The following is a 22239-nucleotide window of genomic DNA, read 5'->3' on the forward strand; positions in this document are numbered from 1 at the left end:
AGGATGGCCTCCTGCTCAATTTGAGCTGCTTGTGAGCTGTGATCAGGCCCTGGGGTGGGGCAGAGTTAATGAATACACAGAATTAATTCCACAGAATTGTTCCGCGTAACTCCTCAGAGTTCCACAGAATCATCGCTCAGAATTATTGCTCAGATTTATTCCTCGGAATTATCACGCAGAATTACTGCTCCGATTTATTGCTCAGAATTATCACGCAGAGTTGTTTGGCGCAATTGTTCAAAGAATTATTGCTCAGATTTATTGGTCAGATTTATTCTTCAGATTTATTGCTTAGATTTATTGGTCAGATTTATTGCTTAGATTTATTCCTCAGATTTATTCTTCAGAATTATTGCTCAGGATTGTTCCTCATAATTAATTCCACGGAATTGTTCCACAGAATCGTTCTGCAGAATTATTGCTCAGATTTATTCCTCAGAATTATTGCTCAGAATTAATTCCACAGAATTGTTACACAGAATTATCCCACAAAATTGTTCCACAGAATTAATTTCACAGAATTAATTTCACAGATTTATTCCACAGAATTATTCCACTGATTTATTCCTCAGAATTTTTGCTCAGAGTTAATTCCTCAGATTTATTCCTCAGAATTAATTCCACAGAATAATAATTCCACAGAATATTTTCCTCAGAATTATTCCAGAGAATTAATTCCGCAGAATTAATTTCTCAGAATTAATTCCACAGATTCATTCCACAGAATTGTTCCTCGGATTTATTCCTCAGAATTAATTCCACAGATTTATTCCTCAGAATATTTTCTCAGAATTAATTCCACAGAATTAATTCCACAGAATTATCCTACTGAATTACTTCACAGATTTATTCCACAGAATAATTCCACAGGATTCATTAATTCCACAGAATAATTCCGCGGAATTAATTTCACAGATTGATTTCACAGAACAATTCCTCAGATTTATTCCACAACAATGCCACCAATGTCCCCTTTGCCAAGCTCTGATGTCCCCTCGGTGTCCCCAATGTCCCCCGGTGTCACCTCAGTGTCCCCAAGAAACTCCTTTGTGCCCAAATCTCCTTGGCTTGTCACTGAGTGTGCCCAAAGTGCCACCAAGGTGTCCCCAAGGTGCCACCATCCCCTCCACGTGTCACCAAGGTGTCCCTAAAGTGTCCCCAAAGTGCCACCACACGTCCCCATGGTGTCACCACGTGTCCCTGAGTGCCACCAGGTGCCCCCAAGGTGCCACCACCTCCTCCAGGTGTCCCCGTGGTGCCACCACGTGACCCCAAGGTGTCCCTAAAGTGTCCCCAAGGTGTCCCCAAGGTGCCACCACCCCCCGTGGTGTCCCCAGGGTGCCACCATGTGTCCCCAAGGTGTCCCCAAAGTGTCCCCAAGGTGCCACCATGGGTCTGGGGGTGTCCCCACAGCTCTGGGGGTGTCCCCAAAGGTCTGGAGGTGTCCCCAAGGTGTCCCCAAGGTGCCACCACGTGTCCCCCAGGTGTCCCCAAAGGTGCCACCATCCCCTCCACGTGTCCCCAAAGTGCCACCACGTGTCCCCTCCCCGCTGTCCCCACCCGGGGCAGAGTCCAGGCTGGGCGGTGCCACCTGCACCAGGTGCGTCCCCAATGTCCCCAACCCCCCCCACAATGTCCCTTATCAGTTCCTTATCAACATCCGGATCGGATGGGGCTGGAAGTGGGGAGGGGCCCCTCGGGGCCATAAAGGCACCCTGGTGCCAATTTTGTCACCGTTGTCACCTGGTTGGCACCTGGTTATCACCGTTGTCACCTCGTTGTCACCTCGTTGTCACCTGGTTGTCACCTCGCTGCCACCATGGCTTTCCTGCCACCACCCGGTCACCAGGCCTGCTACAACCCGGTGGGTACCCCGAAAACTGGGGAGGGGGCGCCCCGAAAATGGGGCTGGGGGCGTCTGTGGGACATTGGGGGGGGTCCTTAGGAGGGACAGTTTGGGGACATTGACACCCCAAAAATTGTGGTGAGGGGACGTTTGGGGTCCCTGTCACCATCCCAGTGACATTTTGGGGTCCCTGTCACCCCAAAAATTGGGGAGGGGGCGCCCCAAAAATGGGGCTGGGGGGGGTCTGTGGGACATTTTGGGGGTCCCTGTCACCCTGGTGGGGACATCTGGGGACATTGACACCCCAAAAACTGGGGAGGGGGCGCCCCAAAAATGGGGCTGGGGGGGGTCTGTGGGACATTTGGGGGTCTTTGGGAGGGACAACTTGGGGACATTGACACCGTGTTGGGGACATTTGGGGACCCCCTGACCTCGTATTGAGGACATTTTGGGGTCCCTGTCCCCATTTCGGGGTCCCTGTCCCCATTTGGGGTCCCTGTCTCCATTTCGGGGTCCCTGTCCCCATTTTGGGGGGTCCCTGTCCCCATTTAGGGGGGTCCCTGTCCCCATTTTGGGGGGTCCTTGTCCCCATTTAGGGGGGGTCCCTGTCCCCATTTCGGGGTCCCCGGTGCCATTTTGGGGGGTCCCTGTCCCCATTTCGGGGGGGGTCCCTGTTCCCATTTCGGGGTCCCTGTCCCCATTTCGGGGTCCCTGTCCCCATTTGGGGTCCCTGTCTCCATTTCGGGGTCCCTGTCCCCATTTCGGGGGGTCCCTGACCCCATTTCGGGGTCCCTGTTCCCATTTCAGGGTCCCTGTCCCCATTTCGGGGGGTCCCTGTTCCCATTTCGGGGTCCCTGTCCCCATTTCGGGGTTCCTTTCCCCATTTCGGGGGGTTCCTGACCCCATTTCAGGGGGTCCCTGTCCCCATTTCGGGGTCCCTGTCCCCATTTCGGGGTTCCTTTCCCCATTTCGGGGGGTCCCTGTCCCCATTTCGGGGGGTCCCTGTCCCCATTTCGGGGGGTCCCTGTCCCCATTCGGTGTCCCTGTCCCCATTTCGGGGGGTCCCTGTCCCCATTCGGTGTCCCTGTCCCCATTTCGGGCTCCCTGTCCCCATTTCGGGGGGTCCCTGTCCCCACTGTGCCCCCCTGACCCCCCGTTTCCGTGCCCCCCCAGCCCCTGCCCTACGTGGCCCCGGTGCCCGGGGGGCTCTGGCCGGGCATGGCCGTGAGCGTGCAGGGCGTGGTGAGAGCGCAGGCGGACTGGTAATGCTGGGGGGACTGGGATAAACTGGGAGGGACTGGGAGGGGATTGGGGGGGACTGGGATAAACTGGGAGGGACTGGGGGGGGGGATTGGGGGGGGATTGGGAGGGACTGGGGGGGACTGGGATAAACTGGGAGGGACTGGGGGGGATTGGGGGGGACTGGGATAAACTGGGAGGGACTGGGGGGGGGGGATTGGGGGGGGATTGGGAGGGACTGGGGGGAGTGGGAGGGACTGGGGGGGATTGGGAGGAACTGGGAGGGGATTGGGAGGGGATTGGGGGGACTGGGATAAACTGGGAGGGACTGGGAGGGAGTGAGGGGGACTGGGAAGGGATTGGAGGGGACTGGGAGGGACTGGGAGGGAGTGAGGGGGACTGGGAAGGACTGGGAGGGACTGGGAGGGGATTGGGGGGCTACTGGGAGCATTGGGGGATCCTGGGAGGGGATTTGGGGACATTTGGGGGGGATTTGGGGCACTGGGAGGGCACTGTGAGGGGATTGGGGGGGGCACAGGAATAAACTGGGACAGACTGGGAGGGACTGGGAGGGTACTGGATGACATTGGGTGACACTGGGTGACACTGGATGACAATGGGGTGACACTGAGGTGACACAGGTGACACTCCTGTCCTCAGGTTCAGGCTTACCTGGCTGGGTCTGGGGTCTCGGGGGGACATTGGGTGACACTGAGGTGACACTGGGGTGACACAGGAGACCTGGCTGTCCTCAGGTTCAGGCTTACCTGGTTGGGGTGACACTCAGGTGACGCTGAGGTGACACAGGTGACACTGAGGTGACACTGAGGTCACACAGGTGACACTCAGGTGACGCTGAGGTGACACAGGTGACACTGAGGTGACACAGGTGACACTCAGGTGACGCTGAAGTGACACAGGTGACACTGAGGTCACACAGGTGACACTGAGGTGACACTGAGGTGACACAGGTGACACACAGGTGACACTGAGGTGACACTGAGGTGACACAGGTGACACAGGTGACACACAGGTGACACTGAAGTGACACTGAGGTGACACAGGTGACACTGAGGTGACACTGAGGTGACACAGGTGACACACAGGTGCCCCTCCTGTCCCCAGGTTCCGCGTTAACCTGGCCATGGGTCCCCAATGAGGACGCAGATCATCAATGCCCGATTTGGGGCTGGGGTCTCGGGGCTACATTGGGTGACACTGTGTGACCCCAGGTGACACTGAGGTGACACAGGTGACACACAGGTGCCCCTCCTGTCCCCAGGTTCCGCGTTAACCTGGCCATGAGCACCCTGGAGGAGGCGGACATCGCCCTGCACGTCAATCCCCGATTTGGGGCTGGGGTCTCGGTGTTCAACAGCCGCCGCGGGGGGAGCTGGGAGGAGGAGCTGAGTCGGGACCTGCCCCCCCTGCACCGGGGCAGAGCCTTCGAGATGATCATCAGTGTCACCCCCAAGGGCTACCGGGTATCGGCAGGGGTCCCGGGGGGTCCTGAGGGGGCATTTGGGGTCCTTAGGGGGGGATTTGGGGTCATCAGGGGGAGATCTGGGGGGGTTTGGGGTCCTTAAAGGGATGGGGAGACCCTTCGAGATGGTCATCAGTGCCACCCCCGAGGGCTACCGGGTATGGGGAGGGGTCCCGGGGGGATTTGGGGGGGTTTGGGATCCTTAGGAGGGGATTTGGTGTCCTTTGGAGGGAGTTTGGGGGTTCCTTGGGGGAGTTTGGGGTCACTGGGGGGAGATTTGGGGGGATTTGGGGCATGGGGGACCCTTTGAGATGGTCATCAGTGGGATTCCGGTAATGGGGAGGGGGCTTTTAGGGGATTTGGGATCCTCAGGAGGGGATTTGGGGAGTACAAGGGGGGATTTGGGGTCCTTAGGAGGGGATTTGGGGTGTCCAAGGGGGGGATTTGGGGTGTCCAAGGGGGGATTTGGGGTCCTTAGAAGGGGATTTGGGGTGTCCAAGGGGGTATCTGAGGTCGTTAGGGGTGGATTTGGGGGGTCCCTGGGGGGATTTGGGATCCTTAGGAGGGGATTTGGGGTGTCCAAGGGGGGGATTTGGGGTCCTTAGGGGTGGATTTGGGGGGTCCCTGGGGGATTTGGGATCCTTAGGAGGGGATTTGGGGTGTCCAAGGGGGGATTTGGGATCCTTAGGAGGGGATTTGGGGTGTCCAAGGGGGTATCTGAGGTCGTTAGGGGTGGATTTGGGGGGTCCCTGGGGGGATTTGGGATCCTTAGGAGGGGATTTGGGGTGTCCAAGGGGGGATTTGGGGTCCTTAGGGGTGGATTTGGGATCCTTAGGAACGGATTTGGGGTGGTTTGAGGGGATTTGGGATCCTTAGGGGTGGATTTGGGGTGTCCAAGGGGGGATTTGGGGTCCTTAGGAGGGGATTTGGGGTGTCCAAGAGGGGATTTGGTGTGTCCAAGGGGGGGATTTGGGATCCTTAGGAGGGGATTTGGGGGGTCTCTGGGGGGATTTGGGATCCTTAGGAGGGGATTTGGGGTGGTTTGAGGGGATTTGGGGTCCTTAGGAGGGGATTTGGGGTGTCCAAGGGGGGATTTGGGGTCCTTAGGAGGGGATTTGGGGGGTCCCTGGGGGGATTTGGGGCGTCCTAGGGGGGATTTGAGGTCCTTAGGGGTGGATTTGGGGGTTCTTAGGATCCTTAGGAAGGGATTTGGGGTGTCCTAGGGCAATTTGGGGGGTCCCTGGGGGGATTTGGGGTGTCCTAGGGGGGGTTTGGTGACCTAAGGAAGGGGTTTGGGGTCATTGGAGGGAGATTTGGGGTCCTTAGGGGGGGGATTTGGGGTGCCCAAGGGGAGATTTGGGGGTGCCCCGGGTGTATTTGGGATTTCTGGGTGGGTATTTTGGGGTGTCCCGGGGGTATTTTGGGATTTCTGGGTGAATATTTTGGCATTCCTGGGGGTGTATTTGGGGTATTTTGGGGTATTTGGGGGTGTCCCAGGTGTATTTTGGGGTGTCCCAGGTGTATTTTGGGGTCCCTGATCCCCGTTTTTCTCCCGTTTTTCCCCAGATCCTGGTGAACGGATCCTTCTACCAGGAGTTCCCTCACCGGCTGCCCCCGGAGAACGTGAAGGCTCTGAACGTGGCCGGGGACCTGGAGCTGCTCTCGGCCTCGGTGCTGGGCGGAGTGGTGAGACCTGAACCCCAAAATCTGCACCCCAAAAATGATCCCGGAACCCCAAAAATGATCCCTGAACCCAAAAAACGGCCAAAAAAACCAACCCAGGACCCCAAAAAACGGCCCCAAAACAAATCTGGAGCTCCTCTCGGCCTCGGTGCTGGGCGGAGGGGTGAGACCCCAAAAACGCCCTGAACCCCAAAATCTGCACCCCAAAAATCAGCCCTGAACCCCAAAACTGACCCTGACCCCAAAAACAACCCAGGACCCCAAAAAACGGCCCCAAAAACCAACCCAGGACCCCAAAAACCAACCCAGGACCCCAAAAAACGGCCCCAAAACACACCTGGAGCTGCTCTCGGCCTCGGTGCTGGGTGGAGGCGTGAGACCCCAAAAACGCCCTGAACCCCAAAATCTGCACCCCAAAAATCAGCCCTGAACCCCAAAACTGACACCAACCCCAAAAACAAGACAGGACCCCAAAAAACGGCCCCAAAAACCAACCCAGGACCCCAAAAAACGGCCCCAAAAAGCAACCCAGGACCCCAAAAAACGGCCCCAAAACCAACCCAGGACCCCAAAAAACGGCCCCAAAAACCAACCCAAGACCCCAAAAAACGGCCCCAAAAACCAACCCAAGACCCCAAAAAACGGCCCTAAAAACCAACCCAGGACCCCAAAAAAGGGCCCCAAAACAAACCTGGAGCTGCACTCGGCCTCGGTGCTGGGCGGAGTGGTGAGACCTGAACCCCAAAATCTGCACCCCAAAAATGATCCCGGAACCCCAAAACTGACCCTGACCCCAAAAACAACCCAGGACCCCAAAAAAGGGCCCCAAAAACCAACCCAAGACCCCAAAAAACGGCCCTAAAAACCAACCCAGGACCCCAAAAAAGGGCCCCAAAAATGACCCCTGAACCCAAAAAATGGCCCCAAAAACCAACCCAGGACCCCAAAAAACGCCCCCAAAACAAACCTGGAGCTGCACTCGGCCTCGGTGCTGGGCGGAGTGGTGAGACCTGAACCCCAAAATCTGCACCCCAAAAATCAGCCCTGAACCCCAAAACTGACCCTGACCCCAAAAACAAGACAGGACCCCAAAAAACGGCCCCAAAAACCAACCCAGGACCCCAAAAAATGCCCCCAAAACAAACCTGGAGATGCTCTCGGCCTCGGTGCTGGGTGGAGGCGTGAGACCCCAAAAACGCCCTGAACCCCAAAATCTGCACCCCAAAATTTACCCTGGGACCCTAAAACAACCCCGACCCCAAAATTCCACCCCTAGACCCCAAACCCCAGCCCTGCACCCCAAATTTCCCGTCTGACACCCCCTCTTCCCTTGCAGGGCGCGTGTCCCCCGGGCGGCCCGGTGAGTCTGGGGGGTCCCCAAATGATTTTTTTGGGGGTCCCCAGGTGGGTTTGGGGGTCCCCAGATGGATTTAGGGGATCCCCAGGTGGGTTTGGGAGTCCCCAGGCTGATTTTGGGGACCCCCAGGTGGATTTTAGGGGGTCCCAGATGGATTTTGGGGATCCCCAGCTGAAGTTTGAGGGTCCCCAGGTGAATTTTGAGTTTCCCAGGTGATTTTTGGGGGTCCCCAAATGGATTTAGGGGGGTCCCCAGGTGATTTTTTTGAGGATTTCCAGGTGGATTTTGCGGGTCCCCAGATGGATTTAGGGGATCCCCAGGTGGGTTTGGGAGTCCCCAGGCGAATTTTGGGGACCCCCAGGTGGATTTTAGGGGGTCCCAGATGGATTTTGGGGATCCCCAGCTGAAGTTTGAGGGTCCCCAGGTGAATTTTGAGTTTCCCAGGTGATTTTTGGGGTCCCCAAATGGATTTAGGGGGGTCCCCAGGTGATTTTTTTGGGGGTCCCCAGGTGGATTTAGGGGATCCCCAGGTGGGGTTTGGGAGTCCCCAGGAGAATTTTGGGGACCCCCAGGTGGATTTTAGGGGGTCCCAGATGGATTTTGGGGATCCCCAGGTGAATTTTGAGTTTCCCAGGTGATTTTTAGGGTCCCCAAATGGATTTAGGGGGGTCCCCAAATGATATTTTGGGGGTCCCCAGGTGGGTTTGGGGGTCCCCAGATGGATTTAGGGGATCCCAGGTGGGTTTGGGAGTCCCCAGGCGGATTTTGGGGACCCCCAGGTGAATTTTGAGTTTCCCAGGTGATTTTTGGGGGATCCCCAAATGGATTTAGGGGTGATTTTTTTGAGGATTTCCAGGTGGATTTTGGGGGTCCCCAGATGGATTTTGGGGATCCCCAGGTGGATTTTGAGTTTCCCAGGCAAATTTTGGGGGTGCCCAGGTGAATTTGAAGTTTCCCAGGTGGATTTTGGGGGTCCCCAAGTGATTTTGGGGTCCCCTGACCTCTGTTTCCCGCCCAGGTCTACCCCGGCTGCCCTGGCTGTGACCTGCCGGTAAGTGGGGAGGGGTCCCCCCAAAATTCATCAGAACCCCAAAATTCCCCCCTCACCCATCAGGGGGGTCCCGCAGGTGCGACCCCCCCTCATTGACCCCAAATTGTCCCCCACAGGTGATGGGGCAGCCCCCCACCCTCTACCCGGTGAGTTTGGGGGGGATTTGGGGGGTCCCGGGGGGTTTTGGGGTGATTTGGGGTGGCTCAAGGTGGGATTTGGGGGTCCTGGGGGGGAGTTTTGGGGTGATTTGTGGGGTTTTGGGGTGACTCAAGGAGGGATTTGGGCGTTTTGGGGTGACTTGAGGGGGGATTTGGGGGTCCCAGGGACTTTTGGGGTGACTCAAGGGGGGATTTGGGCGTTTTGGGGTGACTTGAGGGGGGATTTGGGGACCCCAGGGGGCTTTGGGGTGACTCAAGGGGGGATTTGGGCGTTTTGGGGTGACTTGAGGGGGGATTTGGGGGTCCCAGGGGGGTTTTGGGGTGATTTGGGGGGGATTTGGGTGGTTTTGGGGTGATTTGGGGGGTTTTGGCGTGGCTTAGGGGGGGATTTGGGGTGGCTCAAGGGAGGATTTGGGGGTCCCAGGGGAGTTTTGGGTGGCTCAAGATGGGATTTGGGGGTCCCAGAAGATTTTGGGGTGATTTGTGGGGTTTTGGGGTGACTCAAGGAGGGATTTGGGCGTTTTGGGGTGACTTGAGGGAGGATTTGGGGGTCCCAGGGGCTTTTGAGTTGACTTAAAGGGGGATTTGGGTGTTATGGGGTGGCTCAAGGGGGGATTTGGGGGTCCCGGGGGGGTTTTGGGGTGACTTAAGGGGGGATTTGGGTGTTTTGGGGTAACTTGAGGGGGGATTTGGGGGTCCCAGGGGGCTTTGGGGTGACTTAAAGGGGGATTTGGGTGTTATGGGGTGGCTCAAGGGGGGATTTGGGGGTCCCGGGGGGGTTTTGGGGTGATTTGGGGGGGATTTGGGTGGTTTTGGGGTGATTTGGGGGGTTTTGGTGTGGCTTAAGGGGGGATTTGGGGTGGCTCAAGGGAGGATTTGGGGGTCCCAGGGGGGTTTTGGGGTGGGATTTGGGGGTCCTGGAGGTTTTGGGTGGCTCAAGATGGGATTTGGGGGTCCCGGGGGGTTTTTGGGGGGGGTTTTGGGGTGGGATTTGAGGGCGTCTGGGGGATTTGGGGGTCTCTGAGGGTGGGATTTGGGTTCTGGGGGATCTGTTGGGATTTGGGGGGGTCCTGGGGGGGTCTCACCCCACTCTGAGCCCCCCATTTGTGCCCCCCCAGTCCGTGCCCTTCATTGCCACCATCCCGGGGGGGATGATCCCCAAAAAAACCGTCATCATCAAGGGCTTCGTCCCCCACAACGCCGAGAGGTACTGGGGACCCCCAGAGACCCCTCCCCAAAATCCCCCTGAGCCCCCCCACAGCCCTCTGTGTCCCCCAAAATTCTCCCAGGATCCCAAAACCTCCCAAAATCCACCCCAGCACCCCAAAAATCCCCCCCAAACCGCCCCTGTCACCATCCCAGGACGCCCAAACACTCCAAAATCTCCCCAAACCCCAAAAAATCTCCCCCAAATCCTCACCAAACCCCCCAAAATCCCCCCAAACCCCCTAAAGTCTCCCCCAAACCCCCGGTCACCACCCCAGGAGCCACAAATTCCCCCCAGATCCCCTCAAAACACCCCAAATCCTCCAAAATGCCCCTCAAAATCTCCCCCAAATCCCCCTGTCACCTCTCCAGGACCCCCAAAGCCCCCAAAATTACCCTCAAACACCCCAAAATCCCCCCCAAACACCCCCAAATCGTCCCCAACCCCCCAAAATCACCCCCGAAATCCTCCCCAAACACCCCCAAATCCCTCCAAACCCCCAAATCCCTCCAAAATCCCCCCCAAACCCCTCCAAACACCCCCAAATCCCCCAAAAATGCTCCCAAAACCCCCAGGTTCAGCATCAACCTTCGGGCGGGCCCTGCTGGGGTCGTGGTGCTGCACCTGAACCCCTCCAAACACCCCAAAATCTCCTCCAAACACCCCCAAATCGCCCCCAACCCCCCAAAATCACCCCCAAAATCCTCCCCAAACACACCCAAATCCCTCCAAACCCCCAAATCCCTCCAAAATCCACCCCAAACCCCCCCAAAAATCCCTCCAAAGTCGCCCCCAAACCCACAAAATCTCCCCCAGGTTCCAACATCAACCTGCGGGTAGGCCGGGGTGGGGACGCGGTGCTGCACCTGAACCCCTCCAAACCCCCCAAAATCCCCCCCAAACACCCCCAAATCGCCCCCAAACCCCCCAAAATCCCCCCCAAACACCCCCAAATCGCCTCCAAACTCCCCAAATCCCCCCCAAACCCCCACATCCCTCCAAAATCCACCCCAAACCCCCCCCAAATCCCTCCAAAATCGGTGGGGACGCGGTGCTGCACCTGAACCCCTCCAAACCCCCCAAAATCCCCCCCAAATCGCCCCCAAACACCCCCAAATCGCCCCCAACCCCCCAAAATCGCCCCCAAATCACCCCCAAACACCCCCAAATCACGCCCAAAAATGCTCCCAAAATCTCCCCCAGGTTCAGCATCAACCTGCGGGTAGGCCGGGGTGGGGACGCGGTGCTGCACCTGAACCCCTCCAAACCCCCCAAAATCCCCCCCAAACACCCCCAAATCGCCCCCAACCCCCCATAATCGCCCCCAAATCACCTCCAAACACCCCCAAATCACGCCCAAAAATGCTCCCAAAATCTCCCCCAGGTTCAGCATCAACCTGCGGGTGGGCCCTGCCGGGGACGTGGTGCTGCACGTGAACCCCAGGGTGGACCAGGCCAACGCTGTGGTGCGGAATTCCTTCCTGAACAACTGCTGGGGCGAAGAGGAGAGGGAGCTGTCCCGCACCAGCCCCTTCCTGCGCGGCCTCTACTTCGATGTGAGAGGGGGTCTGGGGTCCTGAGGGGGTTTGGGTGGGATTTGGGGTGCTCAGAGTGGGTTTGGAGTGGGTTTGGGTGGGATTTGGGGCCCTCAGAGGGGGTTTTGAGTGGGTTTGGTGGAATTTGGGGTGCTCGGAGGGGGTTTGGGTGGGATTTGGGGCCCTCAGAGTGGGTTTGGGGTGGGTTTGGTGGGATTTGGGGTGCTCGGAGGGGGTTTGGGTGGGATTTGGGGTCCTCAGAGGGCATTTGGGGTGGGTTTGGTGGGATTTGGGGTGCTCAGAGTGGGTTTGGGGTGGGTTTGGGTGGGATTTGGGGCCCTCAGAGTGGGTTTGGAGTGGGTTTGGGTGGGATTTGGGGTCCTCAGAGGGCATTTGGGGTGGGATTTGGGGTGCTCGGAGTGGGTTTGGGGTGGGTTTGGTGGGATTTGGGGTGCTCAGAGTGGGTTTGGAGTGGGTTTGGGTGGGATTTGGGGCCCTCAGAGTGGGTTTGGAGTGGGTTTGGAGGGATTTGGGGTGCTCGGAGGGGGTTTGGGTGGGATTTGGGGTGCTCAGAGTGGGTTTGGAGTGGGTTTGGGTGGGATTTGGGGTCCTCAGAGGGCATTTGGGGTGGGATTTGGGGCCCTCAGAGTGGGTTTGGGGTGGGTTTGGTGGGATTTGGGGTGCTCAGAGTGGGTTTGGAGTGGGTTTGGGTGGGATTTGGGGCCCTCAGAGTGGGTTTGGAGTGGGTTTGGAGGGATTTGGGGTGCTCGGAGGGGGTTTGGGTGGGAGTTGGGGCCCTCAGAGGGGGTTTGGGGGAGTTTTGTGGTCCTTGGAGGGGATTTGGGTGTGATTTGGGGCCCTCAGAGGGCCTTGGAGGGGGTTTGGGGTGCTGGAGAGGGGAGCAGGGTGGGATTTGGGGTCTTCAGAGGGGGTTTGGGGGAGTTTTGGAGTCCTCAGAGGGGGTTTGGGTGGGATTTGGGGTCTTTGGAGGAGGTTTGGAGTGGGTTTGGGTGGGATTTGGGGTCCTCAGAGGGGGTTTGGAGTGGGATTTGGGGCCCTCAGAGGGGGTTTGATGTTCTGGGGAGGGGGCGCAGGGTGGGATTTGGGATCTAGGGTGACTTTGAGGGTCTTTGGGGGTCCCTGGGGTAACTCTGTGGGTCTCTGGGATTACTCTGAGGTGACTGAGAGTCTCTGAGGTGATTTTGGGGTCTCTGGGGGGACTGTGGGCTACTCTGGAGTGATTTGAGGGTCCTTGGGGTGACTCTGTGTTTCTCTGGGGTGATTTTGGGGGTCTCTGGGGTGACTCGTGAGGGTCTCTGTGGCACTCTGGGGGTCCTTGGTGAGACTCTGGGGGGACTCTGGGGCACTTTGGAGGTCTCTGAGGTGATTTTAGGGGTCCCTGGGGTTATTTTGGGGGTCCCTGGGATGATTTTGGGGGTCTCTGAGGTGACAGCCCCCTCTTTGTGCCCCGTTCCCCTCCAGCTTTCGATCCGCTGTGGGAACGATCGCTTCAAGGCGTTCGCCAATGGGCAGCCGCTCTTTGATTTCAAGCACCGGGTGCCAGCCGGGCCTCACGTGAATACGCTGGAGATCGAGGGCGATGTGGTCCTGTCCTATGTCCATTTCTGACCCACAAGTGTCCTGGCACTGCCCAATAAGTGCCCTGGAACAGCTCTGTTACAGCCCCATAGCTGCCTGCAATTGCCCCAGAACTGCCCTGTAATTGCCCCATAACTGCCCCCCTCAATTGCCCCCCAATTATCCTCTCCCGACACTGACCTCAATAAAGCTGTTAGTGCTGCAGCTCCGGAGACTTGAGGGGAAAATGGGTGGGGAAGGTGAGGGGAAAAGGGAGGGAAATGTGAGGAGAACAGAGGGAAATGTGAGGAGAGAAAAGGGCGGGAATCGTGAGGGGAAAATGGGTGGAGAACCTGAGGGGAGAAGAGAGGAAAATGTGAGGGGAGAAAAGGCGAGGAAATGTGAAGGGAAAAGAGAGGGAAGTGTGAGGGGAAAAGAGAGAGAAGTGTGAAGGGAAAAGAGAGGGAAATGTGCGGGGGGAAAAGGGCAGAATGGAGGGGAGAAGAGAGAGAAACATGAGGGGAGAAAAGGTCGGGAAATGTGAGGGGAAAAAAGGGCGGGAAATGTGAGGAGGAAAAGGGCAGGAATCATGAGCGGAGAAAAGGGCAGGAATTATGAGGTGAGGAGAAAAACGTGAGGGGAGAAGGGAGAGAAATGTGAAGGGAGATATGAGGGGAAAAGTGAGAGAAATGTGAAGGGAAAAGTGAGAGAAACATGAGGGGAAAAGAGGGAAATGTGAAGGGAGAAAAGGGCAGGAATCATGAGGTCAAAGAGAGGTAAATGTGAGGGGAAAAGAGAGAATGGGGAGGGGAGAAAAGGGCGGGAATCATGAAGGGAAAACAGGCCGGGAACGTGAGGGGAAAAGGGAGGGAAATGTGAGGGGAGAGGAGAGAGAAATGTGAGGGGGAAAAAGGGCGGGAATCGTGACGGGAGAAAAGGGCGGGAAAATGTGAGGGGAGAAAAGAGAATTGTGAGGGGAAAATGGCAAGAATCGTGAGGGGAAAAAGAGAGGTAAATGTGAGGGGAAAAGGGTGGGGATTGTGAGGGGGAAAGATGAAATAAACAGGGCCAGGAGACTTCTTCTCCTTTTTAATGCCTTTATTGAAAGTGATCAGCTCAGGATTGGGCGGCTCGACGGGTCTGCAGCATCCCATCATCTCTCAGGGCGACTCAGAGGAGGACAATAAGCACAGCTCTGTCCACCAGGGGCATGGCTTGGGGATCCAGTCCTCGTGGGTGCCTTTGGGGCGTGATGTCCCCGCCAGATGTTCCTGCTTTGGTCCGGGTCTCGCTTCCTGCCAGACCTCACCCGGCAGCTCTCACAGACAGGGTGAGGAACAACGAAGGTTTCCAGCATCTCTGCAGGCCCAGCGCTCCGCTCCTCACATCCAGACACCACTCCAGTCTCTCAACTCTTATTTGGCTCGTTGTTTTTGGGGTCTTCTCAGTACAGCGGGGGGCCTACACAGCATTCTGGTCTTGGAGTCACTTTGCATAACCCCCCCCTACCTTTTCAGGTGTCTTCACTACTCTGAGAAAGGTAAAACTTAGCCTCGGGCAAGGCTCTGCTGATACAAGAGGAGCAATTAGCCACAACGACCCGTGATTACAATAACGAAACACGCAGAACTTGGGCAGGGCCGGTGATCTGGCTGCCTCTTTGTAACTTTTACTCACAAAAAAAATATTAACCGAATTTTTGTTCATAACAGTCCCCCCTCTTTTTCTTTGATCGAGCTTAAATTCTAAGCTCGCATCAACTCACAATTTTTTTGTTTTGAATCTACTATAAATTTCTTGTGCACTTTGGTAATCATGGTTACTTAACCTTGTTACTTTCCTTGGTTTCTTCAGGTTGGTCTGCATGGCAAATACTATTCTACTAAAACAGATAAATAAGCATAGTAAAAAGAGCAATCCTCCAAATACACACACAGTGAGAAAAACTACCTTTTCCCATACATCTTTTCTGAAAATCTCCAGGTTCTCTCACTCACTGGGATAAAGTGTAGGAGTTTGATCTTGGTTATTTACACATGGTAATCCTTCTATTTCGTTTGAAATGTTCTTAATAATTGAATTCTTTGTTTTTAATACTGCCTGGAGCTGGATGACTTTGTTTAACATAGATATTGAGATCTGAACTTGGCTTTTACAATTTTGGATTTTCTCCATTTCTATTTCACTTTGCCTGTTTTGTTTAATTTCTCTCAAATCATTATATATAGGAACTCTCAAACTTGATCCAGTTTCTTTGGGTAATAAGAAAATTGGTTTTATCACTGTAGCGGTGCAGCTGCCAGACCAGTCTCCTGACAGTTTGGTGTGTGTTGTGGTATCAGAGATCAAACCTAGGGGTTTAGAGCTCCCCTGAAATGTGTTCCAAAAGGGGTTTATCTCTTTTTCAGTACACTCATATAAATACTTGTTACAAACAATTTTTCTTACCATTTTCACCATTTCTTTGCTTTTCACTAGATCTGCTGAGCTTGTTTCAGCAGCATCACATTCAAAGCACAACCAGGCTTCCCCTATAGGGCACTCTCCTAGGAGTGGCTGCCTAAAAGTGGCAATGTTGTGTGCTATCCAATACACTCTCTTATTTTTCTGATAAAGGACCAATTGGGAGAGGTTAACACGATCAGGGTTAGAACTGATGTGGACTCTGGACAAGGAACTCACTTCTTCCTCCTCACAGAGGGGTTGGTAGCATTCATTGCACGGCTCTGCTGGGCTCCCCAGAGCACCACCAGCCATCAGAGCCATCAGTACTAGGGGTTGGTAGCATTCATTGCACGGCTCAGCTGGGCTCCCCTGAGCACCACCAGCCATCAGAGCCATCAGTACCACCCTTCCCAAGAGCCCAGTGTGGGTCATCCTGCACAGCCTGCCCACCCGGCCATGCCTCTTGGGGAATTTTACTGAGGAAAAGCTTCCAAGCTCTTCAGAGTCCCTTCTACCCGTTTCTCTGGTTAAACCTCTCTTGGTCTGTTCCCTGCCAATTTTGGTTTCTCCCCCCATGGGAGTGCTCTGTAGAGGATTAACCTGGAGTCTTTAGAATTAAATTGGGGAACTTAAACCAGAATTACTTATTTACAGTCTTAAACTTTTTACTTAACATAGTTTACACAGAACAGTCTTGAAACACTTTAAGCAATGTTAGAACTCTGATAACAATTTTTCCCATGCAGTTCAGTCTTTTTGACTCTTCCTTCTGAGAGTCAACTTTACTTGTGATGTGGATGAACCTTTATCCAGTGCCTGGAGGTGAGAGTGGTATGGACTCTGGCCCAATGCCAGAGGGAGAATGGGGTGCAGTCCGGTCCAATGCCAGAGGGAGAATGGGGTGCAGTCCGGTCCAATGCCAGAATGCCACAGGGAAAAAAACCTGATGTTGAATCCTGGTCCAATGCCAGGGGGTGAGAGTGATTTGAGTCCAACCTTTTTCTTTTGGTCTGCACTGTCGAATTAGTGAGGAAGAGTGCCTGAAATGGGCTTTTAAACACAGGCATTAATGGTCTGCAATGTTATGATTTTATCAAAACTCAGTTTCTCTTTTTAATATTATTGGTTAATTTCTCTTTTTCCATAGCTTGCATGTTTCTCTCATCAACTTCTGCATACTCTGTATTTTGCAAGGAGTTGTATTTGTCAGCTAACTTAACTCCCAAAGTATTTTTATTCTCCTATTTTTCTGTGTATTTAATTCACTGGTTTTCTGTTCTATTTTTCAAGATCTTATCTATTTATCTCTTGCTTCTGTTTCTTACTTTCACAGCGGCAATTTATGTTCACTTGATGGCACCTGGGGTCCTGGACTGTTATCTTTCTCCCAAATTCTTATGCCAGCCGCCCTAATCATCTGGACCTCTTCTGGGGAAAATAATATACTCAGGGTGGAATTCATCTCCCCCCAAGTGTAGATATTTGGACCTAGAAATTGATCCGCTTGGTTGGCTCTGCCCACTGGGTCCTCAACCAAATGCCCCAACTCTTTCTTGAATCCTCTCACCTCAGAAGCAGTTAGGGGAGCATTCACAAAGCCAACACCTCCCGCTACTCCTCCCATAGGAACCTCTCTGAGGGGAAAAAGTCTCTCTGCCTTGGAGCTCTTGGATCTGGTACTACAGTACGGCCCATCTTCAGGTGCCAAACTACTCTGAGGGACATCTGGGTTACCCTGAACGTTCTGCCCATCAGCAGGTGTATCTGCTGAGAGCTGTTTATCGGGCGAGGAGGCATTTGTGTCCCAACTAGGAGGAGGTAAAGGGACAGCAATTGGAGGGGGAGAAGAGCCTGAGTGGATATTAAGTGGAGCTGGAGAAGGGGTGGAGAATGCAGCAGGTGGAGTAGGCACTCGTGGTGGTGCAGAAGGAACTGGAGGGGCTGAAGGGGGTTGTGAGGGAATGGTTACCGGAGGAGATACTGGGTTTATCACAGGGGAAGCTGAAGAGGTAGAAGGAGGAATTTGAGCAGGTGGTAATGAGATGGCAGCTGGGGGAGGAACCGGACCTGCCATTTGAGGTGCTTGAAGAAGAGGATTATAAAGTGGAGGGGCAGAAGGAGGCAAATAATCCAGGGGGTCCCATCTTTTACTAGTCCTATCATCCCCTCCTTCATTCCCCTCTTCCTTCCTCTGTACCTTACAAATTCACACCCCTTCATCCCCAACCGCGCTCTTTACCCAGCAAGCCACATACAGTAATTGCTCAGGATCAGTATCTCTTTGAGCTGTCAGATAATTATTTAATTGTTGGCACATGTACTTATCTTTTGTCTCACACTAAGGCTATCTTCCTTGCACTTCTAATTCTGGCCACACTTCTATACAATAATGGATCATTTTCACTTTATCAAATCCCTCCGTAGCCTCCATAGAGTCCCATTTTACTAACAGTTCTCCTAAGGGACTATTGGGATGTATATACCTCAGTCTCTTGCCGGTCTTTTTACTATTACACCCTCCCATTTTCCAGGTTGAAATAAAAAGGTCTCAAAGGTGCCTCTACTGACCGGGAATTTCAAAGAAACCTTGTTTGAGGAGCTTCAGCCTCCTCCACTGAACTTCAAACTTCTGCCTGATGCTCAGGACTTTATACTGAAACAACTGCCCGATCTCTTGATTGCCCAACTTTCCAACGTCAGGTCTTACATCTGTCGGGACTTGAACACACGAAGCCTCGGCCAAGAATCCGGGTCGTGCCTGACTCCCTCAGTCAGGAAAAACAACTGCCTGATTTTTAGTTTGCCTAACCTGCCAATTCTTAGGCTTCACCGTATCAGGACTTAAAAGCAAACCGCAGCCTCCTTCGCTGGGGTTTGTGCCTGACCCCTTTGCCAGGACTTACTTTGCCTGCAGGGCTTGAGCTTACCCGAATCCTTCTCGGGACTGACAAACCTTACTCTAATCCTTCTCGAGACTGACAACTGCTACCCGAATCTTTCTCGGGACTGACAACTGCTACTCGAATCCTTCTCAGGACTTACAAATCTGCCCGACTTCCCTCTGTCAGGACTTACTTTGGGTGCGTGCCACTCGTACAAATTCCCTCCGCACGCCCGGAGGGGGGGGGGGGCCCTTTATTCCCCCTTGGGAGACGACTTCACTCACACCAATTCCAAGCACGGCCCCCTGTTCCTGGCCGGGTTTCTCGCACGCGGTACTGAGGGGTCCACTCTCAGGTCGAGGGTCCGGCTGAGGGCTTTGCCAATTCCGTTCCCCCAGTAGATCAGGCGCGTATGCTGGCAACCGCTCTGCTGGCGCTGAATCGATTCCCTAGGGGAGATGAAACAAACAGTCCCGTCCAAAAACACCGGGCCACCCGAGCGCCAGAGGAGGGCCCGCAGGTGGTAATCAGAAACGAGCTGGGCGAGTGGGAACGGGGCTGGAGGCTGATGCTCACGGGGCGAGGGTACGCAGCTGTCAAAAAGGGACGGCAAAATCAGGTGGTGTCCACTTGAGACAATCAAGCCCGACTTTCACAACGAGCAGAATGAGACTGATGAGAGTTGCGGGTTTCTGTTTACAGGACATGCTCGTGGGATGTCCTGGTGACGCGTACATCCCCGTTCCAGAGGAAAGCGACAGACCACCAAGCCGTCAGGCAGCGCCCGAGAGACCCCCACGGCTGAGACCCAAGCATCAAGGATGTTTCTGTGTGATTTTGCTGTTGGGGCTTGTCGCCAGAGGGCAAGCCAGCCCAGACCACTACCCCCATCAGCCCTTCAGGTGGGTCATGCGACACGTTAGTAGTGACAAGGTGCTCACAGAAATCACCACTCCAAACACCCCATCCTTCATGCTTCGCATCACCAACCTGTTCCCAGGACAGCCAAGGGTAAACCCCTATTCCCCACACGCCACACACATGTACCTATCCTACTGGTGCCCAGCTTCAAACCCAGGAAAAAGCTACTGCAATCACCCAGGGTGGGGACATTGTGGGCACTGGGGCTGCGAAACCATAGTTACAGATGCCAGACCGTTGGGGCCTGGGTGGGATCCACAAGAGCCAGACAAATTCTTACAGTTCACCTGGGCACCCAGCGGCTGCAAAACACCCGTCTTCCTTCACGGAAGCTTCTGTTGAAATCGCCATAAAGTCCCAAAAATTCAGAAATGTACTAGCTATAACATGACGGTCTTGCAGCCACATCACCCCAGTTGGGCCATAGGCAGAACGTGGACAGTGGTCCTTCAAGGGTCAAAAGAGAGGGTGAACGTGCGAATTATCAGGCTCCAGCCGTCAGCACCCCGAGCAGTCGGACCCAACAAAGCGATTAAAAGCGTGTCGAAAGGGAGAAACGTAACCTACCCCAAAACCTTACCCACAGGGGTCAGCAATGTCCCGACCGGCCATGCGGAAGCCTTTCAGATGAGCCGCTTAACCGAGTCAGACTCAGACCCAATCCTTCGTATGTTAGAAGCTACCTTTGTATCCCTGAACGAATCCAATCCTAACCTAACCGAATCCTGCTGGCTTTGTTACGATGTCAAACCCCCCTTTTACGAAGGAGTCGCTCTGAACACTCCCTTCAGTTACTCCACAGCAGATGCACCCAACCAATGCAGATGGGACACCCCTCGCAAAGGAATCACCCTGAGTCAAGTCACAGGCCGAGGCAGATGCTTTGGCAATGCAACCCTAGCTAGGCGGAGAGGCAACGTTTGCACCAAAATTGTCAAGCCTAACAGGAAAAACAATAAGTGGGCAGTCCCATCCGCATCTGGGATGTGGGTTTGCCAGCGATCCAGAGTGAGTCCGTGTGTGTTCCTTGCCAAATTCGAGGACTCTAACGACTTCTGTGTCCAAGTTCTGATTGTTCCTAGGGTCCTGTACCACGCAGATGAAGAAGTGTGCCACCTTTTCGAGGAGCCCAGCCGGCTCCATAAAAGAGAAATAGTAGCAGGTATAACTATCGCAATGCTGCTGGGCCTAGGAGCAGCCGGAACGGCCACAGGAGTCTCAGCCTTGGCGACCCAGCACCAAGGACTGTCCCAGCTGCAGGCAACAATTGACGAGGACCTGCAGAGGATCGAGAAATCCATCTCCTATCTAGAGAAGTCAGTCTCCTCACTCTCAGAAGTGGTCTTGCAGAACAGGCAAGGACTGGACCTCCTGTTCATGCAGCAAGGGGGCCTGTGTGCCGCCTTGAAGGAGGAGTGTTGTTTTTATGCAGACCACATGGGAGTAGTGAGAGACTCCATGGCAGAACTCCGAAACAGACTGGCTCAGAGACAGAAAGACAGGGAAGCCCAACAGGGTTGGTTCGAGTCCTGGTTCAATCGATCACCATGGCTGACCACCCTAATTTCTACCCTGATAGGTCCATTGGCAATGCTACTTTTAGCTGTCACCTTCGGACCATGCCTGCTGAACAAGCTAGTCTCATTCATTCAGACCTGCCTAGAACGGGCCAACATCCTGTTCATAGGCCGGCAACAACTGCTGTGAATTCGACCAGGGAACACTGCCAGTCACAAGGTTTTCTACCCAGGTTCACCAAACCCCTTTCCTTGTCAACAACCTCATGCCTCATCTCAGTACCCATGTATATGACTACTTCGTTCATTTGTGAAAAATGGGGGCCGAGATGTGGTAGATAGGGTCAGGCGCTCGGAAAATCTCACGATGTCACGGAAAGCAGCAGGATTCCTCTCCCCCTAACGCCCAGTGATAAGGGATCACCCAAGAATGTAGTCCCCCCTAACACTAATAACTTTCGACTCCTTACTAACCAATTACAGTAAGGTAAGACCCCCTGACGTAGAGAAAAAACTTTCCCAGTATAAAACCCGACGAGACGGGACAATAAAGTTCTTGAGCTGTCCACCATACTGGTGTCTGTGTGTGTTCTTGGCCCGAGTGACCCTGGGCAGTGGGTCGCCGTGCCGTCTCCTCAGAACCAGGTCGCCTCGCCTTGCATCAGAAGGCAACACCCCTTGCCTGATTTAATTGACCCCTTGCCTGATTTAATTTCCCCCTCTGTCCCCACCAACCCTCCCCGATTATTTATTATTCTATTTTTTGGTTAATATTTTAATTCCCAGTCCCAGGAGCTGAAGTCCTGAGAGCTGGCAGGGAAATGTCTCTGGAGGATTTTGCTCCATTTGCCTTCAAGGTCGGGAACATCTTTTCCTGGCTGGGAGCTGGAATTCCAGACTTTTGGAATGTGTGCAGGGCGATAAGGACTGGGATTAGATATGGAGTGGGATCAATTAGGGACTGGGATTAAATATGGGCTGGGATCAACTATGGACTGGGATCAAATAGATTGGGATCAAATATGCAGTGGGATTAAATATGGTTTGGAATCAAATATGGACTGGGATCAGTTAGGGAGTGGGATTAAATAGATTTGGATCTAATATGGACTGGGCTCAAATATGGTCTGGGATCAAATATGAATTGGGATAAAAAATGGACTGGGGTCAAATATGGATTGGGATGAAATATGGACTGGGATCTGATATTGACTTGGATTGTACAGACTGGGATAAACTGGACTGAGATTATTTAGACTGGGATCAAATCTGGACTGGGATCAACTTTGGACTGGGATGAAATATGGACTGGGATGAAATATATATTGGGATCAAAT

At 54.1% G+C, this 22239-nt stretch overlaps 1 protein-coding gene across 1 annotated transcript; it reads left to right on the plus strand.

Annotated features, from left to right (window-relative positions):
• The first annotated feature begins 1641 nt into the window (after positions 1-1641).
• Positions 1642-13188, plus strand: LOC131570467 (galectin-4-like). Its single transcript, XM_058822820.1, has 10 exons — positions 1642-1864; positions 3020-3108; positions 4368-4569; positions 6135-6254; positions 7588-7611; positions 8627-8659; positions 8776-8805; positions 9936-10024; positions 11409-11580; positions 13042-13188. The coding sequence occupies exons 1-10, from the start codon at positions 1820-1822 to the stop codon at positions 13186-13188; spliced, it is 951 nt and encodes a 316-aa protein (XP_058678803.1). The 5' UTR covers positions 1642-1819.
• Positions 13189-22239: the final 9051 nt, after the last annotated feature.

The sequence above is a fragment of the Ammospiza caudacuta genome, chromosome 35 (genome assembly GCF_027887145.1).
Source record: "Ammospiza caudacuta isolate bAmmCau1 chromosome 35, bAmmCau1.pri, whole genome shotgun sequence".
Lineage (NCBI taxonomy): Eukaryota > Metazoa > Chordata > Aves > Passeriformes > Passerellidae > Ammospiza > Ammospiza caudacuta.